This window comes from Varroa jacobsoni, unplaced genomic scaffold (assembly GCF_002532875.2).
Source record: "Varroa jacobsoni isolate VJ856 unplaced genomic scaffold, vjacob_1.0 scaffold_643, whole genome shotgun sequence".
NCBI lineage: Eukaryota > Metazoa > Arthropoda > Arachnida > Mesostigmata > Varroidae > Varroa > Varroa jacobsoni.
Window position 1 is genome coordinate 140,837 of NW_019213545.1, and position 20,893 is coordinate 161,729.

At 37.7% G+C, this 20,893-nt stretch overlaps 1 protein-coding gene across 1 annotated transcript in view; it reads right to left on the bottom strand.

Moving 5' to 3' along the window:
• Positions 1-235: 235 nt before the first annotated feature.
• LOC111262293 (uncharacterized) overlaps positions 236-20,893 on the bottom strand; it is a 107,906-nt gene continuing 87,248 nt past the window's right edge. The window contains exons 4-5 of the mRNA XM_022836440.2: positions 12,624-13,007; positions 236-2,765 (exon numbers count right to left, since the gene is read on the bottom strand). Coding sequence (XP_022692175.1) covers positions 2,667-2,765; positions 12,624-13,007 — 483 coding nt within the window. The 3' untranslated portion in view covers positions 236-2,666. The remainder of the gene's footprint in view (positions 2,766-12,623; positions 13,008-20,893) is intronic.

Sequence of the window (20,893 nt, forward strand, 5' to 3'; positions counted from 1 at the left end):
ACTAAATTCGTAAATTTGCTTGAAATTACCTTACATTACCTTAGAATTAGATTAAACATAAAATCAACAAAGCATAAAATAAAAAAAAAAAGAAATAGATTAAACATAAAATTTGGAAGGTATATTGCAAATATCTCTAGACGACACGAATATTGATTATAAGCAATTTTGTTAGCTTCCGAAATTAAATTGAATTTGAAATAAATTAAATTCGAAAATTGTTAGCTTACCAGGTGTCATTATGGTGACACTGTGCAAAGAGATGCCCCACGTAAGTCAGATGTCGAAAGGGTTTTTATTAGCTATTATTATTATTATTAGTTATTATTAGGTCTATGAAGTAAAACTCGAGGTGATTTTGGGACCCTAAAACGAAACGTAAGGAGCGACACTTTTGTATCAGTTGAAACTGTCAAACAAGGTGAAAAAAAAAACCAATCGAAATTGCAAGCTTATCTGAAACTGTTGGGAGTGTGCTCAGATAAAACCAACGTTTCCTCACGTAAGAAACCAAAGTCAAATTGAAACACCCGTCTAACAGCAAGCATATCCGAGAAAAGTTCCAGAAAAAATACAGGCTCAACTGAGTTTATAAAAATTTTTCAGATTCAAAACAGTAATTATATAGTTATAAGTGATATGTGATTTATGGTCTCGCTAAACATCATTCTGCATCTTGTCTTTCGTTGACGCTCGTATAGATGTATGATTAATAAATTGAATCCGCGCGGCAGATCCAGGATATTTTCATTCGTAAACTAATGAATTCCAACTTGCGGAAATCGATAGATTATTCTCGGTGTTTTTGAATACTCTCCGGTGTGAATTTTTGCTTGGCCGCCACTACGAAACCATTATGAAGATATTTCACATTTGAATTTGTAAATTAATGCTATTTTATTAGCTTACGGCTATTAAATGATAAAATCAGCTTCCTTATTTGATATCAGCTTTAGTCACAGGAAATTAATGTTCAGTTTCTGACTGTTCAGTTGCTAAGAGTTTGCACAGTTCCATTGGCCAACCGAGTGATAAATCTAAGTAACTATATCATCATTTTACTCAGTCAGTTCATCCTATTTGTTTGCTTTTGTAAATACAAGCGTTCATAGGGAGTCACTTAATCTTTTCCTATTATACATGGTTACTTCCTTAGTTAAGGACGTTCGCCAGGTTAGTATTTTTCTTTTCACGATAATGGTGCGATATATATGTAACTGTGGTTGCTGAATTGTGTCCTCGTCGTTGTTATTCTTGAGCTTTATGTTTAATATATACCATTGGTTTCTTCTTCTGTTAGTGAATACTGGTATTTTTTTTTTTTTGTATAAAGACATTTTCTTCATTCATGCAGCTTCTCAAGTAAATTGATTTAAGAGAAGATTTCCGATTAAAAGTATTTTATGTACAATAATCTTTTACATCGCAACTAAATACAACACGCGTTTTTGCTTCAACTTCCTTTTCTGTTTTTGTTCAGTTTAGTATGACATTTATTTCGGTGCTGCTGTGGCCTTCTTTCATCATTTGCATCCACGTTATTTTCAGCTATATGTTTTTGTATATATATATAGACTTAAAACGATGTAACAACTTCTTTTTAGCACATTGGTGCGAACTTTTGATTTTCCATGGAAGGTGATCATACGCTATCAGTTTTCTATGACTCACTACACGAATTGTGCAGAAAGTCAAATAATTTTAAAATATTCTAGCACATACCCAAAGTAAAGATGCCTGTTTCACATATAACCCTTTAACAGCTCTCTCTGATCCGTAGCTGTATTTGAAGCATTAAAAACCCAAACATTTCTATTTTTCGATTCGATATCATCACTCAGAAAACTTGTCCATCTGTTTTGAATAGATGTCCTTATGCTTGCTATTTACCACACTTGTACAGTGAGAACGAGTCCTTGAGAAACACAGCTCCCAATCGAAAAGATAGCACATAGAAGGCGCAACGCCGATATAGTGCACAATTTCTCAGTGACGAATTTGCTTATCGAAGGAGCATATCTCAATTCGAAATTAAACATGTGGGTAACGTACTTTGAATGGGCAAATGCTTGCGTAGCCCTATTCAAATATATACGCTGCTTTTTTTCTGCCGCATTTTACTTCCAAGGGGTCTAAATTCACTGTACTAGTTACATTGGCTAGTATTTTCTTATAAGTTATCTTCTCTCTACTTTTTATTTAATAGTGTGAAAATGAATAATGTCAATCATATCCTGCGATATGTCAGTATGAGCATTGTAACAGTCTCTCTAGCTTTACAAAAAAAAAATCTCGTATCGTAAATGTAAATACAACCTTAGATATTATAAATAATATTGATTGACAGCAAGTTCTAATGTGCTAGTACTTCGGTGTTGCTAGCTCGTTTCACCACTCAAATAAGCACTGTCACTCAAGGTTACTACCAGTTATTTATGATTGACATTGACGTGATACTTGTCGCCAATCATATGCGATTTATTATATATATATATATATATATATATATAGCGAGCTATTTTACATTTGACGGAGCCATTGCACCCCGTTAAGAATGGGCTTTAAATGCAATTTAAATATAATTTTTTCTATATTTAATTCGTTAATGTTATTGTTGGCTATCAGGCTCAACTGCAAAGACGAAAAGTCCTTTTTTGATGAATCCATTAGTTCCACAACATGTTGGAGTCGAGCATTGACGGCCATGACTGTATTCCTGAACCCTGGTAACCTCCAAAGTCGCTAACAGCGCATGAAGTCGAAGTCTGAAATTCACCAAACGATAATTTTCATATATTAGACTTTACCGTATGTGATGCACTTAAAACTTGAATTACGCCAAACGTATCTAAACTACCTGTCTAACGGATTCAATGTGTGTTTGCTTGCAATTTTTTTTTCTCTAAAGTAAGTTACTTATATAAAAGAAACAAAAAGAAAGTATATATGCTAAAATATTTGGAACACTTTCTTGGACGCTTTGTCATACTGAGATTTTGTTAAATAGAGAGGGGTCGCCCAACCACGGTACGAACTTTATAAACACGGTCAGCGCAACAAACAGAATTGTCATATCGTTTATAAGTAAACTTTTTTCCACAAAGTGGTTAAAAAGCTTCCAGCTTCTAAGTCATTGTTTTGATTCACGTGAAGCATCCCTCTTAAGCTGTAGTTGTAATGTATTTGCTTCATTAACTCAGGTGCACGTAAGGTGGTTTAGGTTTAAAAGCAATGTGGAAACACCCTGTTTCGCTCCCGTAGTGGCCAGCTGTCTGAAACCGAACGTAAAAAATGTAACATTTATTTGACTCATGAGCCGTACGAGTCCAAGTACGCTATATAAAAAAGACCTTAATTTTTCAAATAAATAACGAACCTTTTTTTTTATAGGCCCGTACTTTAAAGTATGTGTTAACACAAGGTTTGCATTGATGGCCACAAAATGGACTGAAAAACAATTATAACAAGTAAACATGGTTGATGGCGATGTAATTAAGGAAGTCTATAGTAAGATAGCTTCCAATACACCAAAAATACAACCAAGCAAATACATTTTTCAAAAACACGAAGCGAAACATCCAATTGGCCCTGGAGGCCTTGATCTGTAGTAATACGATTGAAGTTTGGAAAAAACACTCTGCAACGAACAAGGCTACAAAAATAGGAAAAGGCAATGCGGCACATCATTATTGAAGCCTTTCAAAGAGTGAACACGACTAGGTACGATTTCTAATAGAATTTTTACTATTGTGAAGGTAAGCTAAGGAACTATAAACACTATTTTACAGAGATTAGCTGTTAAATATGATTTTTGTTGGGATCGAATAATAACTGTTCAATAATTCTCCTTCAGCATCGAACAGGCGCAAATTATTAGATATATGAAGTGAGTATCTCGACGGGTTCTGATGAACATTTGCAGGAAGCGCTACTAGTACTCATAACTAAGGGCTTAAATCTATCTTAAACAAGCTGCAATGAATTGATTTGATGACCACTTTGACTTCTTTATAATTTGTTGTACTTTTAGCTGCACTAAAATCTTTACGGTTTCAATACTGTTATTATCTTGCAAATAGATTGCACTGGTGTATTCGAAGTAATACACTAATGTGCTTTTACGTGCATTGTAAAAAAGAAGAAATGCCGAAAAATTTTATTGTTTTGTCATCTCACGTAGCTTAAGTGGATACGGGAAGTATCAGCGTAAGTTAGCCCAAAGTAAAATATTGAAATGCATTATTTAGTAACATTTATGATGTACTTGTGCTGTTTCCGAGACCGTTTATTCAGATAACGCCGCTCGAACTTGGAGCAAACGGCTTCAAATCAGAAAATTTTAGTGGTATACGAATAAAAGTTCCGTCTTAGAATGGAGGTAACTCGCTGTATAAACTTTGCATTTAAAGAACGATTTACTACCGGAACTATTTTAGCCGGTGATAGATCTTTTAAAATAATTAATAATGGCATCATTGTTGGCAACTATACGTGGCTGTAGTGTAGGTGTTATTCACTGCATTTCCTTAAGTCCTGGTTCGTTCATTAGTTACATACGATTCACGTTACAATACAAATGTATTGTCTATAATTGGAAGACATGATAAACAAACCCCTCATCAAGTAGTTAAGGTTACTGAACATACATCGAGTTCCCATACCGCAAAAATTACAGTCAACGCTCTCCGTCGTTCACTATAGTCCTCGTAATAGTGCAGTGAGCCAAGCTCCGTGCTGAGTCAGCCATCTAAAGAAAACATAATTTGCTTTTGGCGATACCCATTAGACATTCCTCCTACAGATTACCGTTCTTTAAGGATCTCGATAATTTGTTAATAGAAAACGCACTATGTACACATGTCGCCAAAACGTAATTCGTTGCAATATTGATTAAATTTGAAAATTTTTTTTATTAAATGGAAAAATCACGGAAAATAGCCGTATATAGTAGAAATTCATATGCTGTGGTGTTCAAAGATAATTGAACTGGACTTTCTGTTTGCATATGCAGTGGGGATTTTCCCTATCTTCGATGAGCTGCAAGAAAACTAGGGGTGGAGAAACATTGATCAAAAAAATATGTTGTCCTGCTGTGTTTTGCAGTGGCGTATAAACTATTATTGGCTTGTTATCTTCAGACGGCACAATTATCACTAGTCAAGAAAATAGGAGCCCTGTACCCACCGGTTAGTGCATGTGTCGTGAAGCCGCTTCATTACGTATAATTAAAGACGTCCTCAAACTTTGCAGCTACATAATTAAGCTACCACCAATGACGAGTTCGGTAACTTATACTAATCAGTCGGATACGCGTCGGTGAAGACACATAATTTCGACACTCTTGTGTTGATAATACATTATTAGTAAGATGCCTGCATGATTGATCAGTCAATCCAAGACGTTATGGTGGTGTGTATATTACATAACAAATACGAAATTAGATTAAGATAGACCATATTGAATATGAGGCTCTTTTATCGCATAAACTAATGCATACTGCATGATGGAGTAAATGATTTTGTGAAAAGTAAAAAAATGATTGTTCTATTGAGGAAGGTATCTTCAATGTACTAGCCAATTGAATTTTTCATAATAAACTGCGGTTAACGATAAATTCTGTCCTGGTGCCCATGATGGTATTAATTATCTAAACCAGCATTTCCAAGCATATAAGAATAAAAGGGGATCTTTGCACCATATAGATATAATTTTTATTACAGGATCTTCTTCGGTGAAGTCGTTGTTTATATAGATTTTAAAAAGGGTCAACTGACTATAGGTCCACTGTTTAACCATCTGTCGTTTGCAGTATCTTTGAAAATTAGACAGTTAATCATCCTTTTAGTAATTTACGAAACCTGGACCTTTTAAATGAAAAGCAACATCATTTGCTAAGTCTATGATTTAATTGATTCAATTGATTGAATTCAATTGATATGGTTTAAAATTGAGTGAACGATATTGAAAACAAGATAGTTGTTACTTCTGCGTATTTCAGTTTTCTTAAAGCTAATTTTTTTTTTAACGAACTTTTAACGAAGCAAACATCTCTAAAATTTAACTCGGAGTCAGTTGTATGGATTATCTCCACAAACGTGAATGATAGCTTTAGTGAATGTTATCTATTTCATTCGGGAGTTCTCCAAGAGAAGATTTAAAGCCTATTTTATTTCGTATATAGGTTTTAGCTAACAAGTAGATAGTTTAAACAAGAGTTAGTTGTTAATTTTACATTTTAAAGTATGCTGCTCTATGTCTTCCTAATGTATATATATATATATATATATATATATACGTTAAGCTATACGGCGCGTATACGTTAAGCTCAAGGTGTTTAGATCCAGTCAGATGAAAGCGAGTCGCTCCAGCCACTTGGCGAAAGATTAGTCAAATCGTCAACGGGCAAGGTGGTGGGCTTGAGCCTAAATTGAATTGAATTACCGCTGAAACAGCCGAAAAAGGTGTCGCGGTGCTTGCGGGCGTTCATCAGTAGGAGTGATCCCAGTAGCCAAAAAAAAAATCGATTTGAGTTAATAGCACAAACATCGTAACGGTTGAGCAACGGCTCGAAAATATAAAGTATGATCAGACAACTTCGTTAAAGCAAAACCTGGACATCTCTCCATCGGGAAACATGACGTGTCTGAAAAATAGCCACACCATAATATGACTGATTAACAACGCGGACGGCTTTAAATCGTAACTGGCTTTAAACACAAATGTGATTTACGCAAGCACAATTTCGTTATAACATAGTGATAGCGAGGAAGACGTTCAGGATTGCTGACAACAACAAAGTTCGACCGCTAGCGACTAACGATTAACTGCTCAAGGGTATGATATATCCACCATAAACCGGAACCGGAAATATATTTATTATAACAATATATATTTTCTGCATCCGTGTACGTTACCAGACGCGATCCCTTCGTCCTGCACCTAATCTTTTCTTTGTAGGTTGGCGATAACACGCCACTGCCATGACCCGCGCAAGCGATTGGTATACCGTGCAACTTGTTTTCTAGCGCTTTATTTAGGTTCGAGCTTGGCCAGCAGTTTTCGAGACATATTGGGCTATTGTCGTGGGATGCAGGAGGACTGTCTTCCTGGAATGGAGCGTCCGACGCAAAAGGGCTGCTCTTTCGGGGACCCGGCTCCGTCAATCAAGGCGGAACCCTTTTCTGCAGCTTTGATACAGAATGACCGAGTGTCTGAACTGATCGCGATTCTAGCGGGGGTTCTTCCGGCAAGACGGTTTCGATGTAATTCGAATCGCGCTGCATTTATGGCCCTTCTAACCATAATATTTATCGTGATCGCGACCGCTGGAAGCATCGTGTAAATAGGCGTGTGAACCAGCATTCTTGAGCGTGGGACTCGTCTGTTTTACCCATCCATTTGCTTGCGGGTGGGCTAGGACGGCCCTCAAATAGTGAATGTTGAAACGCGCCAGATACCGCTGGACGTACCGGCCTCGGAAGCATCCTACATTATTTGTGACGATGGCGTCCATGAGTCCGTATAGATACCGAAGAGTAGAGGGCTTTTATACAGCACGAATATTGGCGTGTCGGGTCGGAAAAGTAGAACGAATACTCATCAGCAGGAGCAGAAGAGCTTTTTCCGCTACTGACTTACAAAATTCAAGTTGTATTGGGCGAAAGGGCATGTCAGCGATTCTATAGACGTCTTTTGTTCTCTCACAGATGCCAAAATTGCGAATGTACTTCCGAATGCTCGTCTAAACATCCGTTCAGATGTGGCAAGGAGCCCGGCTAATCGTGAAACCCCGCCTGGAGACCCCGCGGCTTAAACGTTTACAGCGCGGCTCCCTATAGTAAAATCGGGCGGCCCTTCGATCCTTCGACGGTAAAAGTACCTGGCTATAATTTGAAGCACCATCTCTACTGGGGCCCAACGGTAACTGGTGCACTATAAGCCCATGCCGTCATTTAGTGAGTTTTCGCAGTGGCGCCACACACGTACACGAAAACAATCAGGTTATCGCTTACTGCGCTGCGCCGGTGCCGCACATCGAAATCGTATTTCGACAGCTTCGAGGCTCTTTGGGCCATCTTAGAACAGGGGTCCTTTTCGTCATGCAATTTTTTACCGCGCTATTTCGAACGGCTATTAGGAACCACAGTTTACACAAATATATGTGGAATTTTTTCCACCTTTACACAACCAAATACTCTGGCGAATTCTAGTTCGTATTTTGAACTGAAAACGCTTACGCAAATAAGACTATTACGCGAACTGTATAAACACCGCCTCCAGGTAGACGCCGTTTTAGTCGATCTTTATTTTACATGGCATTGCTTCCCGTAAATGTTGCAAGATCGTTCTACTCGTCAGAGCCTCTTTAATGCCATAAATATCGTCTTGTGAGAGACCGTCCATGCCAAGAGGTCACCCGTTTTACTGATTCGCATAGCAATTTGGCGATATTGGGGAAATTCCATACAAACTGGCGGTCAGCTGTGACTTAGCACCGCAATTCACCTAAGAACCGGTTCATCAACCGCTAGAATGTTGGCAGGACATTGGTTAATGCGAAACAGGCATCTATTGAATATAGATCGTATGAGGTATAAAATGCAGTCTTATTTTTGTTACCGGATACATGGTAATCTGCCGATAGTCACTCGTCAAATCCAAAATGAACGAGGACATCGCCAACCCATGATTTTTTTTTGTAGCCGTGCCTAGATTCCTGTAACCTATATGAAATCGAATATAACCGTGCTTCTTCACCAGGATGGCTGCAGAAGCTCACGGATTAGGTTCAAGTACGCGATCGTTTGACGTTTGACATATTTCCGGTACGGTCTGATTGACAAGATGCGTTACCTCGGCTTATAGAATAAGCGCCCTAGCTTGCGATACAGCAACCTCATCAAATACTTTTGGTAGGGCTTGTCCAAACAAGTACTGACATGAAACTAGTATGATATCCTTGATTTCCGATTGGGTGAATGGTATGAGCTCGGCCTAACCTGGCATTATTTTCTGTATAAGCTAGCCATGTTTGAAGATTGGCGACTAAGATTTCATACGTTTCTTTTGGATCAGTAGTCACTGTGCAACACAGACATACGGGTGTACCTATAAGAGATGTATGCAATGCTTCATCCACCTTAACCGCGAGACTCAGCAGCCCGATAGTCGCTAGCGTTCATTTTGATGGCGCCAATGATATTAGGTAATTTTTGTACATGGTGGGATTAGAACGATTCCGCATATACTGATACGTAAGACCTTATTTATATACTTCCTTAGCTATTTTTGCCTAGATATTCGTAGAAGTCGCGAGTATCATATAATTAGAAACAAGACCATACGTGTCTAGTGCTCTACAGCGTCAAACTTATCCAAATCAGTTGGTCGGAACGGATCCCGTTTGTATATTCAATCTCAAGACTGCTGTCACTTGTGTTCGATATATCCAAGAAACACTAGCATGGGCTATAATTCTTGTCATGCTATCATAAAACGAACTAACGAAAACATAGATTCCTCAAATATAGCCGAATTATTTGATTGCATTACAAAAAGGTAAAACTACAATTTCAACAGGGAAGTGTTTCATCTGTATCGTACGCATCAATTTGGTCTCTAGGTAAAACAAAATAAAATGGAAGTCTTAGTTTATGACATTTACCGCTAGACTAATGGAAGACTCTAAAGGAATCCAGTTTTAGCTAGCGAATGTAATGAATCAAAAGTCATTCTAATTCAACTTATTTCTATTTATTAACAACAACAACAAATCTTAAATGTGTAAGAAATAAAAAACAGATTATCCTTTTTTATATTTATGCACTCTCACACTTCTAACGGGAACAGTGATTTCTGCAGATTTTGACCTTTAATTTTAAAGTATTATATTCTAAAAAAAATTCTGCTCTTTTTTATTTCTGTAACATCCCTCGTCATAGTTCACGACTCTCTTTCATCTTTCGGTAGCAGGTTTCGTCTCAAAAAAGTTTGCCACCTATATTTTGACTTGTGGATCGGCGTCGAAGGTAAGACCACACAGGTGATTGCTCAGCGACCGCAAGAAATGAAAATCGATAGGCGCACGGTCCGAAAAAGGCTCAACAAAACCTCTCACTTGAAGTCAAGGGGAGCAGCTTTAACGAAAAAAACCCTGCTCCAAAGCACTTCCTGTGTCACAGGGCAGAGCCCTTTGACCTTGTTTGTCGGGTCTTTTTTAGCTCGGTTAATTCGACGAAACTGGATCACATAAATGTGCCAATCAACTTTCTGGGCCACAAGAAGCGATTCCCAGTGGATCAGGCCTTCGCAGTCTTACTAAATGCAAAACATAACCTCTTTGGGGTAAACATCTGGTTAAGCGCAAGGCCTTGACTTCTTTCCTGGAGCCAGTCATTTCAATGTCTACTTCTGGTCTATGTGCAGACACCACTTTTCATCGCCGGTAACAATTCTGTGGAAAAATAGATTGTTGTGGCCGTTTGATATCGGACAACATATTCAAGTGCTTCGTTAACTTCCTACTGAATTCAGAGCGTTCATGCAACGACGGTCGTGTGAGTGCGGTCATCTTTTCAACCAAATCCTGAATTGTTTGTGTTTGAATTTTTTTCAAAAGAATCTTAAGATCGTTGTCATCAAATTCAGACGGCTGGCCGGAGCGTCGGCATATCCAACTTAACAAATCATTTTTGAAGTATGACCATTTTAAACTTGGCAGACCACGTTTGAGCTCTCCATTTAGCAATAGCGTCGTTACTGTACACGCAGAAAATGTCCCGGGCTGTTTCGGCAGCCTTTTGGCTTGGACCAAATTGTATATAAAGTGTCAAAAACGCACTTTTCTCCACATCAAAGAGTTATTTGAAAATAACGCAATAGTGCTACAGGGCCCAGGATGAACGCATTTCAACGATACATTAGTAACAAATAACAAGTGGGAGGGAGGAAGAAAATAAAGTTTTTGTTTTTCTAAAAAATGCATGGTAACCATCATATTACTTCCGCGTCTCATAATGCCATTGAAAAATTTAGCGCTTAATGATTCACTAAAAACATTGCTATAAATTTAAACGCTTCGTATATTGCAATGCGCTTTTAAGTACGCTCACGAATGCCAAATGTGATAATTTCCTTAAGTTGGAAAATTAAGCAACACTTTGCGACCTTTTCCAGTCTTCAACAGAACAGCACAACATGCATTGATGATGATTTCCGCAAAATAATCAATTCGAAAGGTATTAATGCAACATTTAGAACATAGAACAACACAGAATGAAACATTTAGATAGCTTTACGTACTCTCAAGAAATTCTTAGCAAGTTACATTCGAATCCACGATGAATATTGGCAATAATTATCCATGCTTAGACACAGATTAAGCAATCAAATAAATGTCAACGTAGTATAATCACAATCAACTTCGTAAGTTTAGCAAGAAGCTCGAGTAATGTAAATACAGTTGCCTACGTTTGGACTTGCAGAACTTGATTTTTAAAGACGTCTCAATTATCTCACCACCAGAAGCTGTGGCAGCCATATGCCATGAGCATAAAGTAAATGATATTTGAAAACCGTCATTTCCCTAGCAGTGCTTGCTGTACTACGCACTATAGAAGCGGCTTAGGTAAGTGTTTGTGATAAATTGTCCACATGGCTGTGGTCAAGAGTGTAGCGCTTACTTGTGTACACTGCACGGAAAAAAATACTTATTAACAAGTATTTGCACGTAGCATAGCCTAGATCTAGGATTGAAAAAAAAACAATTTGCCCTAACAATAGAATGCTTCTGTCTTTTATTATGCTTGAGCAAGATCAATGAATTCATTGTAGCGTTTAGGTCAACACATATTTTCCCTCTGACTTTAGTATAGCTTTGAAGGAAAGGCCTGGGTCTAAGGAACAAAGTTGAAAGTGTTATTTTGTAAAGGGAACTTCGATGCTTCAAATCGTTTTAGCGACTTACTCAAATATCTCACATATCAAGACATGTTTCACTATAACCAAGTTGTACAAGCACATACGGTAACGCTATATATCTAAAGTGGCCTGAAGCGAAACTTAACTATGCTTTCAAAGGCATCATTTCATGCTATAAAGAATTACAACCTACTATTTTGACCCGATATGGTTCTATAGGCTATCGGCGAGTGAAAATAACCTGTCCGTCGTGAAAAATCATACTAGTTACGATATAGCAGACTAGTGTCATTCTCTTTATTAAAAAAAGGTCCAGCTTTTATTGCGATACTTTAAGAGGAATCCCTTTTTGGAAATAATAAAAAAAATAAGCTCAGGTTTTTGGGTGTATATTGTACACATTGTCTTTGAATAATTTGATGCCTTTAAAAGTACCTTGGCTTTACGTGCTGTAGCCAAATGTATCATTTCCCATGTGATGCAATGAATTTCATATTTTTAGAGAGCTAGGTTTTTCGTATACGTACAGGCAACCGAGGCTATTCAATAGCTTGTTTTATCTGATTTTCTTAGCTCATTTTCTTTTTTTATAAAAAAAATAGTAGTGCTTGGTAGAAATAAAACTTACCCTAGCTGATTTTTAACTTTCAGTCTTCTATGTTAGGTCTCAATACCTCTGTTCGATGGTATGGCGAACTACAAACCTGGGTAAGAGGTGACGCTCCTGACGGGGCGCTAGTAACACCGGCCATGGAGACTGGCGGTATCGAAAGAGGACTACTCGTTGGTTGTTGCTGATGTGATCTAAGCGAATTAAGGGGCGGCAACTGGGGTGGCATTGCCGCTAATGGAACAGGTGATGGCGGGGGCCAACGAGAGTCCGGCCCTGCAAACGAAACGGAGCACAATGCGTCCGTTGAAACTGCAGATGGCATAGTCGGAACAGGAGGTGGTCCGAAAGGTGGTAACGCGTGCGACGGAAGTAGAGGACCGCCCATACTGACGCCGATACCGCTAACTGAAGAACGGAATACGGACGACGTCTTCTTGCGCTTCTTCCATTTGGCACGCCGGTTCTGGAACCATACCTGAAGTATCAAATGATGCGGGGCGTTGCATTTAAATACTTATAAACTTTTCACCGAAATGGAAATATATATGTTTGGTGGGAGGTAACGTCAACTTGTGTAAAAATATTTGGAACCATTTATTTAGTATTGATATAAGATAGCACAATCTCACACAAGTTGAAAATTATTACGCAGGAAATTGTTATTTGCTTGTATGCATTCAGTTAGGATAGGAAGATAAGAAGCTTTGCATTAGTTGGAAATAAAAAAAAATGTAAAGAAAATAAAACTTTTAAAAAAAGTTCCTTTAACCCTATGCAGATCATCGCCGTTGTCGAAGAGCTGTAGGAATAAACGCCGAAGGGACTTAATTTCTGTTTCGGAAAGTATGTGTGGTGCGCTTGGAAGCCCAAGTAACTTTGAAAAAGCCTAGTGTCTTTTAGTGTCTTCCTGTTGAACCACCTCCAGATCGATCTATGTATCACTGCACTGATATAATTCTAATGGAATCCATTAAGGTAGGCCAATGTCGAAGTAATCGCTGGTCGTTTGGATGAAATGGATGTGCTATAGCACAGCTGGGAGGTCGAGAAATTTTCACTTCAAGAGACAGTGCTCCGTCATTATGTATCGCATGGGTTACATTCTGAGTTTCCGCGGCTGATTGGGATCTTGGCGTTTTCAGTGTAAAGTTAGGGTCATATAAAGGTATCGCACACTGCTTGCGCATTGGCTACTTAATGTTTACGGAAAAGCAAATCAGTCCGTTATCAATAAAAACTATATACAGTGCTGTGGCATTTACCAGCAAATAAAAGCAGGGGATTATAGTCTAGTGCTTCCTGCGCCACCGGATTCGACAATCCCTAATTTTGACGAAGTTACTCCAAACTAGTAGAAATCATAATGAAATGATTGATATATCCCTTGTGTCACATAGACAACCACATGCCAAAGCCTGCGGTACAGGGGGCTTCCCCCATGAATAGAAAAGTCAAAGGTTCAACAAAAATATTTCGCAGGGATGACTAATCGAAATTTAGCAAAAGGTTCCTCCTGCTTAATCTACTGGGCTGGAAGGATTTCGGGATTCGAAAGTGCCTGCAGATAGGCATGGTTAAGGTTTGATGACCTAATTTACCACAATATATTCTTGTAACAATAATATGAGAACAGAGCAAGTGACCGTGCATTTGCCTGTCACCAACAAAGACTTCTATGACATACAGTTTCAGATAGACATGCATATATTTTTCTTTAAAATAAAACTGGTCATGGACTCAGGCTGTCATTTTCGAGAGCTTGGTAAATCTCGGCAGTCTGCTTTCCATTACGGCGTCATGCACTAAGATAGAAGTAAAATTTTTTGCATTAAATACGAACAAATTTGTTTCTGAAGCACACATTCCAATTTCGTTGCTGTTAATAATCTTGACCTATGCGAATTCACAGTTACGGTTTGCGTTTCTAGCTTGATGTACTTGATCTGAGGAGAAAAACGAGTAGATTAACATATGATTCCCGCCGTTCAAAAACGAGTTCATAATCTGCATTTAGTTCTCATAGAATCGCTTATTACATGGCTATCAACGGCCGATATTAACATAAAGAAAACTTATCCGATGCCAGTTACCAAGGATCCTTCCTTGTAATAAATAAAAAAAATAACTTGTCGGTCTGCGTATTTGGACATATGCAAAAAATTTTGCTCGAAATTTCGGTAAAGGGATCTCTTCCTTGTGCTACAAGCGAGCCATTTGAGTATATGCTGATACAGTGTCAAACACGAAACGTTTATTTGTTTTAATTTACAACGATCCACTGACTAGTACAGATGAGTGAGAAATATATACTTTCATGGTTTTTCTTACAGCTATTATCTTGTTTTTATTCTTAACGGAACCAAAGCATAGGATTTTTTTTAATTGTCCTAAAACTTAAGCCTACGTATATGCATTAGATTCGTTTCATTCGAAAGGTACAAAAAATCACCGAAAAGGACTCGAAGGTTTCTTAGAAGAACTTTAAAAATGAACAAAACACTATCAAAACTTTCGAACTTCTCATGGATAAAATTTATTAGACTAAAAAGATATTAAACTTTTCTTCGATGATTCCGAAAGAAAGGCTCCTTCATAATTTATTACTGCGTGAGCCACAGCCATAGCAATGTGCGGAGGGGCATATCAGTTGGTGCCTTGAAATGTAGCTTCAGCAACATGATTTCTCGGGCCCATGCCAACGATAAAATCAAAAAAGTTAATATTATGTGCACGTTTAGGTGATACGTTATCGAATGCTGAATTTTCTAGAGAAGGGTATTATTATTGCTGGCTTGCATGTATATGGATTACGCAGAGGAAATGCTTCGGAGAGTGAGAGTAGCGAGGATTCTGCTGGTTGCAAGACCGTAGCTCACAGCAGGCTTATAATGGTATTGCCCATATCATAATATCCATGCGGTATTTCTATAACTACCTACGTAGCTGAGCCCGTCATTCAGTTAGCCAGCGGGACTCTTAGCTCAGCACGACATCGATATCTAAAGCAATATTCTTCGTCCCGGTAGCTTTGTCAAGTCATGTCATTATAGCCAACGACTTGCTCTCAATTTGATCGTCGCTTTGCAAACCGCTCCAAAAACGTGTAACTCTGTTGCAAGACACGAGTAGAAGAGAAAAGGACGTAGGAAATAGCTGAAATATTTATTAATAGCTGTTAAAAATATTTACTTTGCCTGCAAATGGAAATAAGGTTTTCTAAAGCTTATTTGCCCTACATATATATTATTTGGTTACCATCTACATTGAAAGTCAAAACGGGCGGTTTTCAAATGAAAACCATAATCAGATTTTATTTTCGTACATATTACCGTATTAAGATCATATTATCGTGTTTTCAATAAAGAAAGCGATATTGTGTGTACAAATAGTCATTTTCCATGTATCATTTCAACATATTAGGAATCCCGCTGACAGATCGCATAATTATTTAAAACGTTCTAAACGACACGAAAGAAAAAATAACAATACAGTTAGCGTAGATAAGTATTGTAGACCCTATTTGCACCCAAAGTATTTCTGTACATATGCATCTCAGTATATTTTTTATACGAGTTTACGATAGGTTAGGTTAGGAGCCCTCCATTGGGCTCCAAGTTTAAGTGATACTCGTTTTGTAAGTTTAGTTGCACTTTTTTAGTATTTCTTAAGATCTGGTACCCATTCTTCACAGCCGTACCCATATTTAGTGTGTTGCATACTAAGCAAGCTGGCTGACTAATTTGAATAATATACTAAGGCCTAAATCTGCCAGGACCATGGCTGTGAGCTCCTCAATTGCAGTCACAGTAAGTAAAAGTAGTTATTAAGATTTCGACCATGAGGATCTTTGAGCATAAGTTTGCACACTTTGTTTGATAAATACTCCACACAACAGTTTATTGTGTTGTAGGTTTCGCTATATTATATACAGGTCGTAGCTTTTTAATTTGGCATTCCAAATTTGTGTTCTAAAATAGCGATACGCCTGTTAACAATGTCCGTCTGCGAAGACGGTGTAGCAAGTTACCACTCCAAATCACGAATCAAAGACGAAACTGCATTCGATTAAATACATTAAAGCATGGTTGTTTTTACACCACCAAATATGTATATCTGGGAGACATTGTCTGATTCAAGTCATTTTTAGGCTTGCACCTTTTGCTAAAGGCGCGCGGTCAAAGATCTCCCTAGTGAACTCAGTTCCTAGTCTGTAGCTTACCTTAGTCCGTTAAAACCCACTGCCTGCGGGACGTTAGAAACATGTCCAATATATTATGCAAGCGCAAGTAATGTTTCTTTTTCTCTGTATCTTGGATTGTTTAAATGTAATAAGTCAGAAATGGCACTATGGACCTGGCAAATAGGTGATCAATTGGAACTTTTGAAGAAAGATGGCCAAACAACTTCGAAATTTCCCTAGAAGTAACGTTCTGAGCATTCAACTATCGGCAAACATCTTGTATCTACAGGATTTTGTCAAAAATTGGGAATCTGGGTGCCTTGGCACGTGTAGAACGTGTGGTGATTTTCTGAGATACGGCATAACTGACAAGAGCTGCAGCCACATAGCTTGCTATAGTAATGTATACCATGAGGACATAGGTCAATAGAAACGTTTCAAGCGAAGAATAAAAATTTTCAGTCGTTACAGCCGGTACAAAATAAGCAGTTCTATAGATAACATATGTAAAATCTATCCTTATCTAGGGATTTAAGAGGGTAATGAAACGAAAAATATTTCGATTTATTATATCATTACATTACGCAGAAAGATAGATCATGTAGATAGAAAGAGAACAGGAAAATGATATGATCATGCTACAATGAGGAAAAAGTAAAGTGGAAGAAAAATAGAACAAAGAAAATTAGGAAATACAAAGAAAATAATGTTCATATGTTGATATCCAGTTCGTTTGAATATTGTTTAATTAGAGCCATGATTTGATCAAGGTGAAATATTTTCTTCTACATCCAACAGAAAATACACAGGACACTTTATAATTAACTGACAATCAAAGGATGTGGTAAACATAAATTTTTTTTTAACAAGAGAATGCTACTATGCATATTAGTGAGTAGGCATGATCTTTGCATTCCCAGAACAGTGAATAGAGCTTACGTCTCTGATGGAAACGAGTAAACCTTACAGCCCAGTCTCCCATTTGTTGGATTGTGGCTTGGGGTCACGATGGTATTACTTTAAACCGATTATGTCGTTCTACGAATAGAGTGTCCAGCAAGAACACTGTGTGCTTCCTTAGCGTCATTCGGCGTTCATTTAGGTGATCATCATCTTGTGATCGTTAGTAAATAGGTCCTCGTTAATAATCGAAAAAGCATAAGATAAAAAGCGTCATACTGAACAGAGATGCATAAAGTTTCGAATGTAAAGGTTGCAAATGGCCTTGCAAAAGACGACTTTTGCCAAATGCAAAAGACGACTTGAGCGGGTATATCTTAGGAGCTTATTTGAAATGCACCAAAATAATAATAGATATAGTCATAGTGATCGATTGTTGTTTTTTTACGACTATTCCCCATAAATAAAAATGTGCTAATAGCAAATACGCGGTCAATGCAAAGCCATTTTCTCCATGTGGACATACTTTTAATACACGTGTATATATATTCTTACGGTTTCACATAATGCTTAGTTCGTATATTCGCTTCGTCAGTTTGTCTGCATATCAAAGCATTTGCCAGTACAGTTTAGCCTCTTTAATCCTTAACGCATTCGAAAATCTAGTTTTTTTTTTTTTTTTTTACAGCAAACAAATAATTACAGTACGCTGCTACTCTATACAAAAACTTATCAAATATTTTTGAAAAGAGCACACACGTTTTCTTATATGAGATTAGTACCTTTCACAAAAATAATTAACTTAGCACAAAGTAGGTGCCTTATGAATGGAAATACAAATTTTTAGCTCTAGAACTATGTAAGTAGAATATGGCTGCCTTAATTGTATCTATCACATAGGCTTTAGAATGAAAGTGTTTTCCCTTTTAGACAAGTGAAACAATTTTTTTTTACCTATTATTGTTTATCGTATTCTGCTTTCGGGTTCATTTAGGCGAGCATAAAATTTCAAATCATGAGCATACAGTTACCTGATGCCTTACAGTATAATATTTTTTATACCTTATATCAAAAACAAGATGGATTCTACACACAATCGCATGTTCGTTTGTTATGTCGAATAATTACGTGTCCAGCCTTATGTAGTAAAAATCAGAACTTAGTTACGACAATCGCACAATGAACTTACTTAATTTGACCAGCTAAGTGGCAATTTTCTACGCAAATGCATCATGTCGCTTCTATTCTTTACAAGTCCGAATACTTTTTAACCGAGTAATAGTTTTCAAAGCCTATTGAAGCATGTAATTAAACTTCTTTTCGAACTCTAGCGCTCCGAGCCGTTAGGATTTTCAACTATTTGTGTTATTAATATAAGTTATTTGTTTACATTATTGCAATCTCTACTCATGGTCTTACATGGCCATAGGCGAGACTTTATTATATCACCTGTTTAGTTTAGCATGAGTCCTCAGTTCACAGAGTTTCCATGGTATCAGTGGACAGCCGTACTCCTCGTATGTTTACAAACAAAAATATGTTAGGTTAGTAAAAGCAAAAGTAGTGACATGCTCAGCTTTTTATGAATTATTCTCGGATACTTAGGTTTCATTGACGATTATAGCGCATTAGCGACTGCACTGCGTGATCATGAATAAAGATCTAAGTAGCGGTTCGGTATCGCTAAAAAAGCTGCATACCATTTCTAACATTTTCAGCATAACCAATTACTCCGAATTAATTAAAAGTTATCACTGGATCGTAACCTTCTTCCTTAAACTCAGGGTTTTATACAATTAGAAGCTCTTTTAGTACTTACATTTCGGACAAGCACATAAATGCAATTAATCTTTGTTACTAGTAAAAATGATGCAAACTAAATATGGTGATTCAAAGCAATATGCCAAGCATTCTATAGTTATTACGAAGTCTTCATGTATCCGCGAGATGCGAAACAGATATTTATTGTGTGGACGGGGCGCATTAAATTTTTGTTGAATCAGAGCACCTACAGTGCAAAGGTTTAGAGGTTCTTTGGGGAGCCGACTGAAGTAGGATTTACTAGTGTACCTGGTTGTCAGGTAGCAGGACTCGAGGCGTGCATCGGCGACCAGTGTAATAGTGCTGTGACGTTGTAGGAATTTAATAAAGCGATCGCACGTGCCCACAGGGTCATGCGTACCATCCCCCCACTTCCTTTCGAGATTAGGCGAGGTCTTAGGGGCGTTTGATAGACACGTGCTTATAAATCTCTCACTCGGCAACCCCTATCTGTTCGGGCTACTAGAACAAGTCGAAACCAGCGATAGACAGGATAAAGGGGCGCACTGCAGGTGGCAGTGCCCTGATGGAACAACTGTCGAAATGTGATGTTGACGAGAGTATGTACTGTTGCCCATGTTGGCAAGTAATATAAGCCGATTTTTCTTTAGGTATGCCGGTAACATCGGTAGGCCTGGCACGCGGCTCACACGTGCCAAATTCTGAATCATACCATTGTGTTGCTGAGAGTGATACCAGTGCAAGTAGCGCCGCCTAAATTAAGCCAAATATCTGGGATGAACTGTCGTTTAATGTACAGGAGTCGAACAAGATGCTTGATATGAAGACAATATACATTCCGATAGAAGTTGGAATTTCGCAGTTCGAACGTGTATGTAGATACATGAAGTCGACTCATGTATTTTTGACATCTGATGAAGTTTTATTCGCTTTTTGAATGAAACTAGTAATTGATTCAAATAAAGCGTTTAGGTAAAGGAAAAAAAGCCCGGTATACGTATTATAAGTTTAAAATTGAATTTATGTTCCTACCGAGCTAGAATATCTTACGTTTATTCTTTAACATTTAACCTTTGAACCAAACTAAGACATTCCTGCGTGAGTAATAACAAGAAGAGGGGATACACACAATAGCACATAATCGCCTTGGGTGTTTATTTGCGAGTAGTCACTACTCTGATTGCAGCATGAAGCATAGGCTTTTAGACTCTATTTTACCTTAGCCAAACGTTGGCCAATACCGAGTCCATTAGCAACCATGAGAAAACCTAAAATTGTTTTTTAAAATTTTTCTACAATAGAGGCTATAGTTAAAAATAACGGCCACATTCAAGTAGGACAAATGGTGTTTAGAAGCTTCTCATCAAAATATGTCCCAACATCACGATAATACTGTGCAGGTGCCTTGTCCCGTTGAAAATATATCATCTTCACCGAAGTTTTCCTCGATACTTAGTAAAACATGTTATTGCGGTAAATGATCAGTTACTGTATTGTCA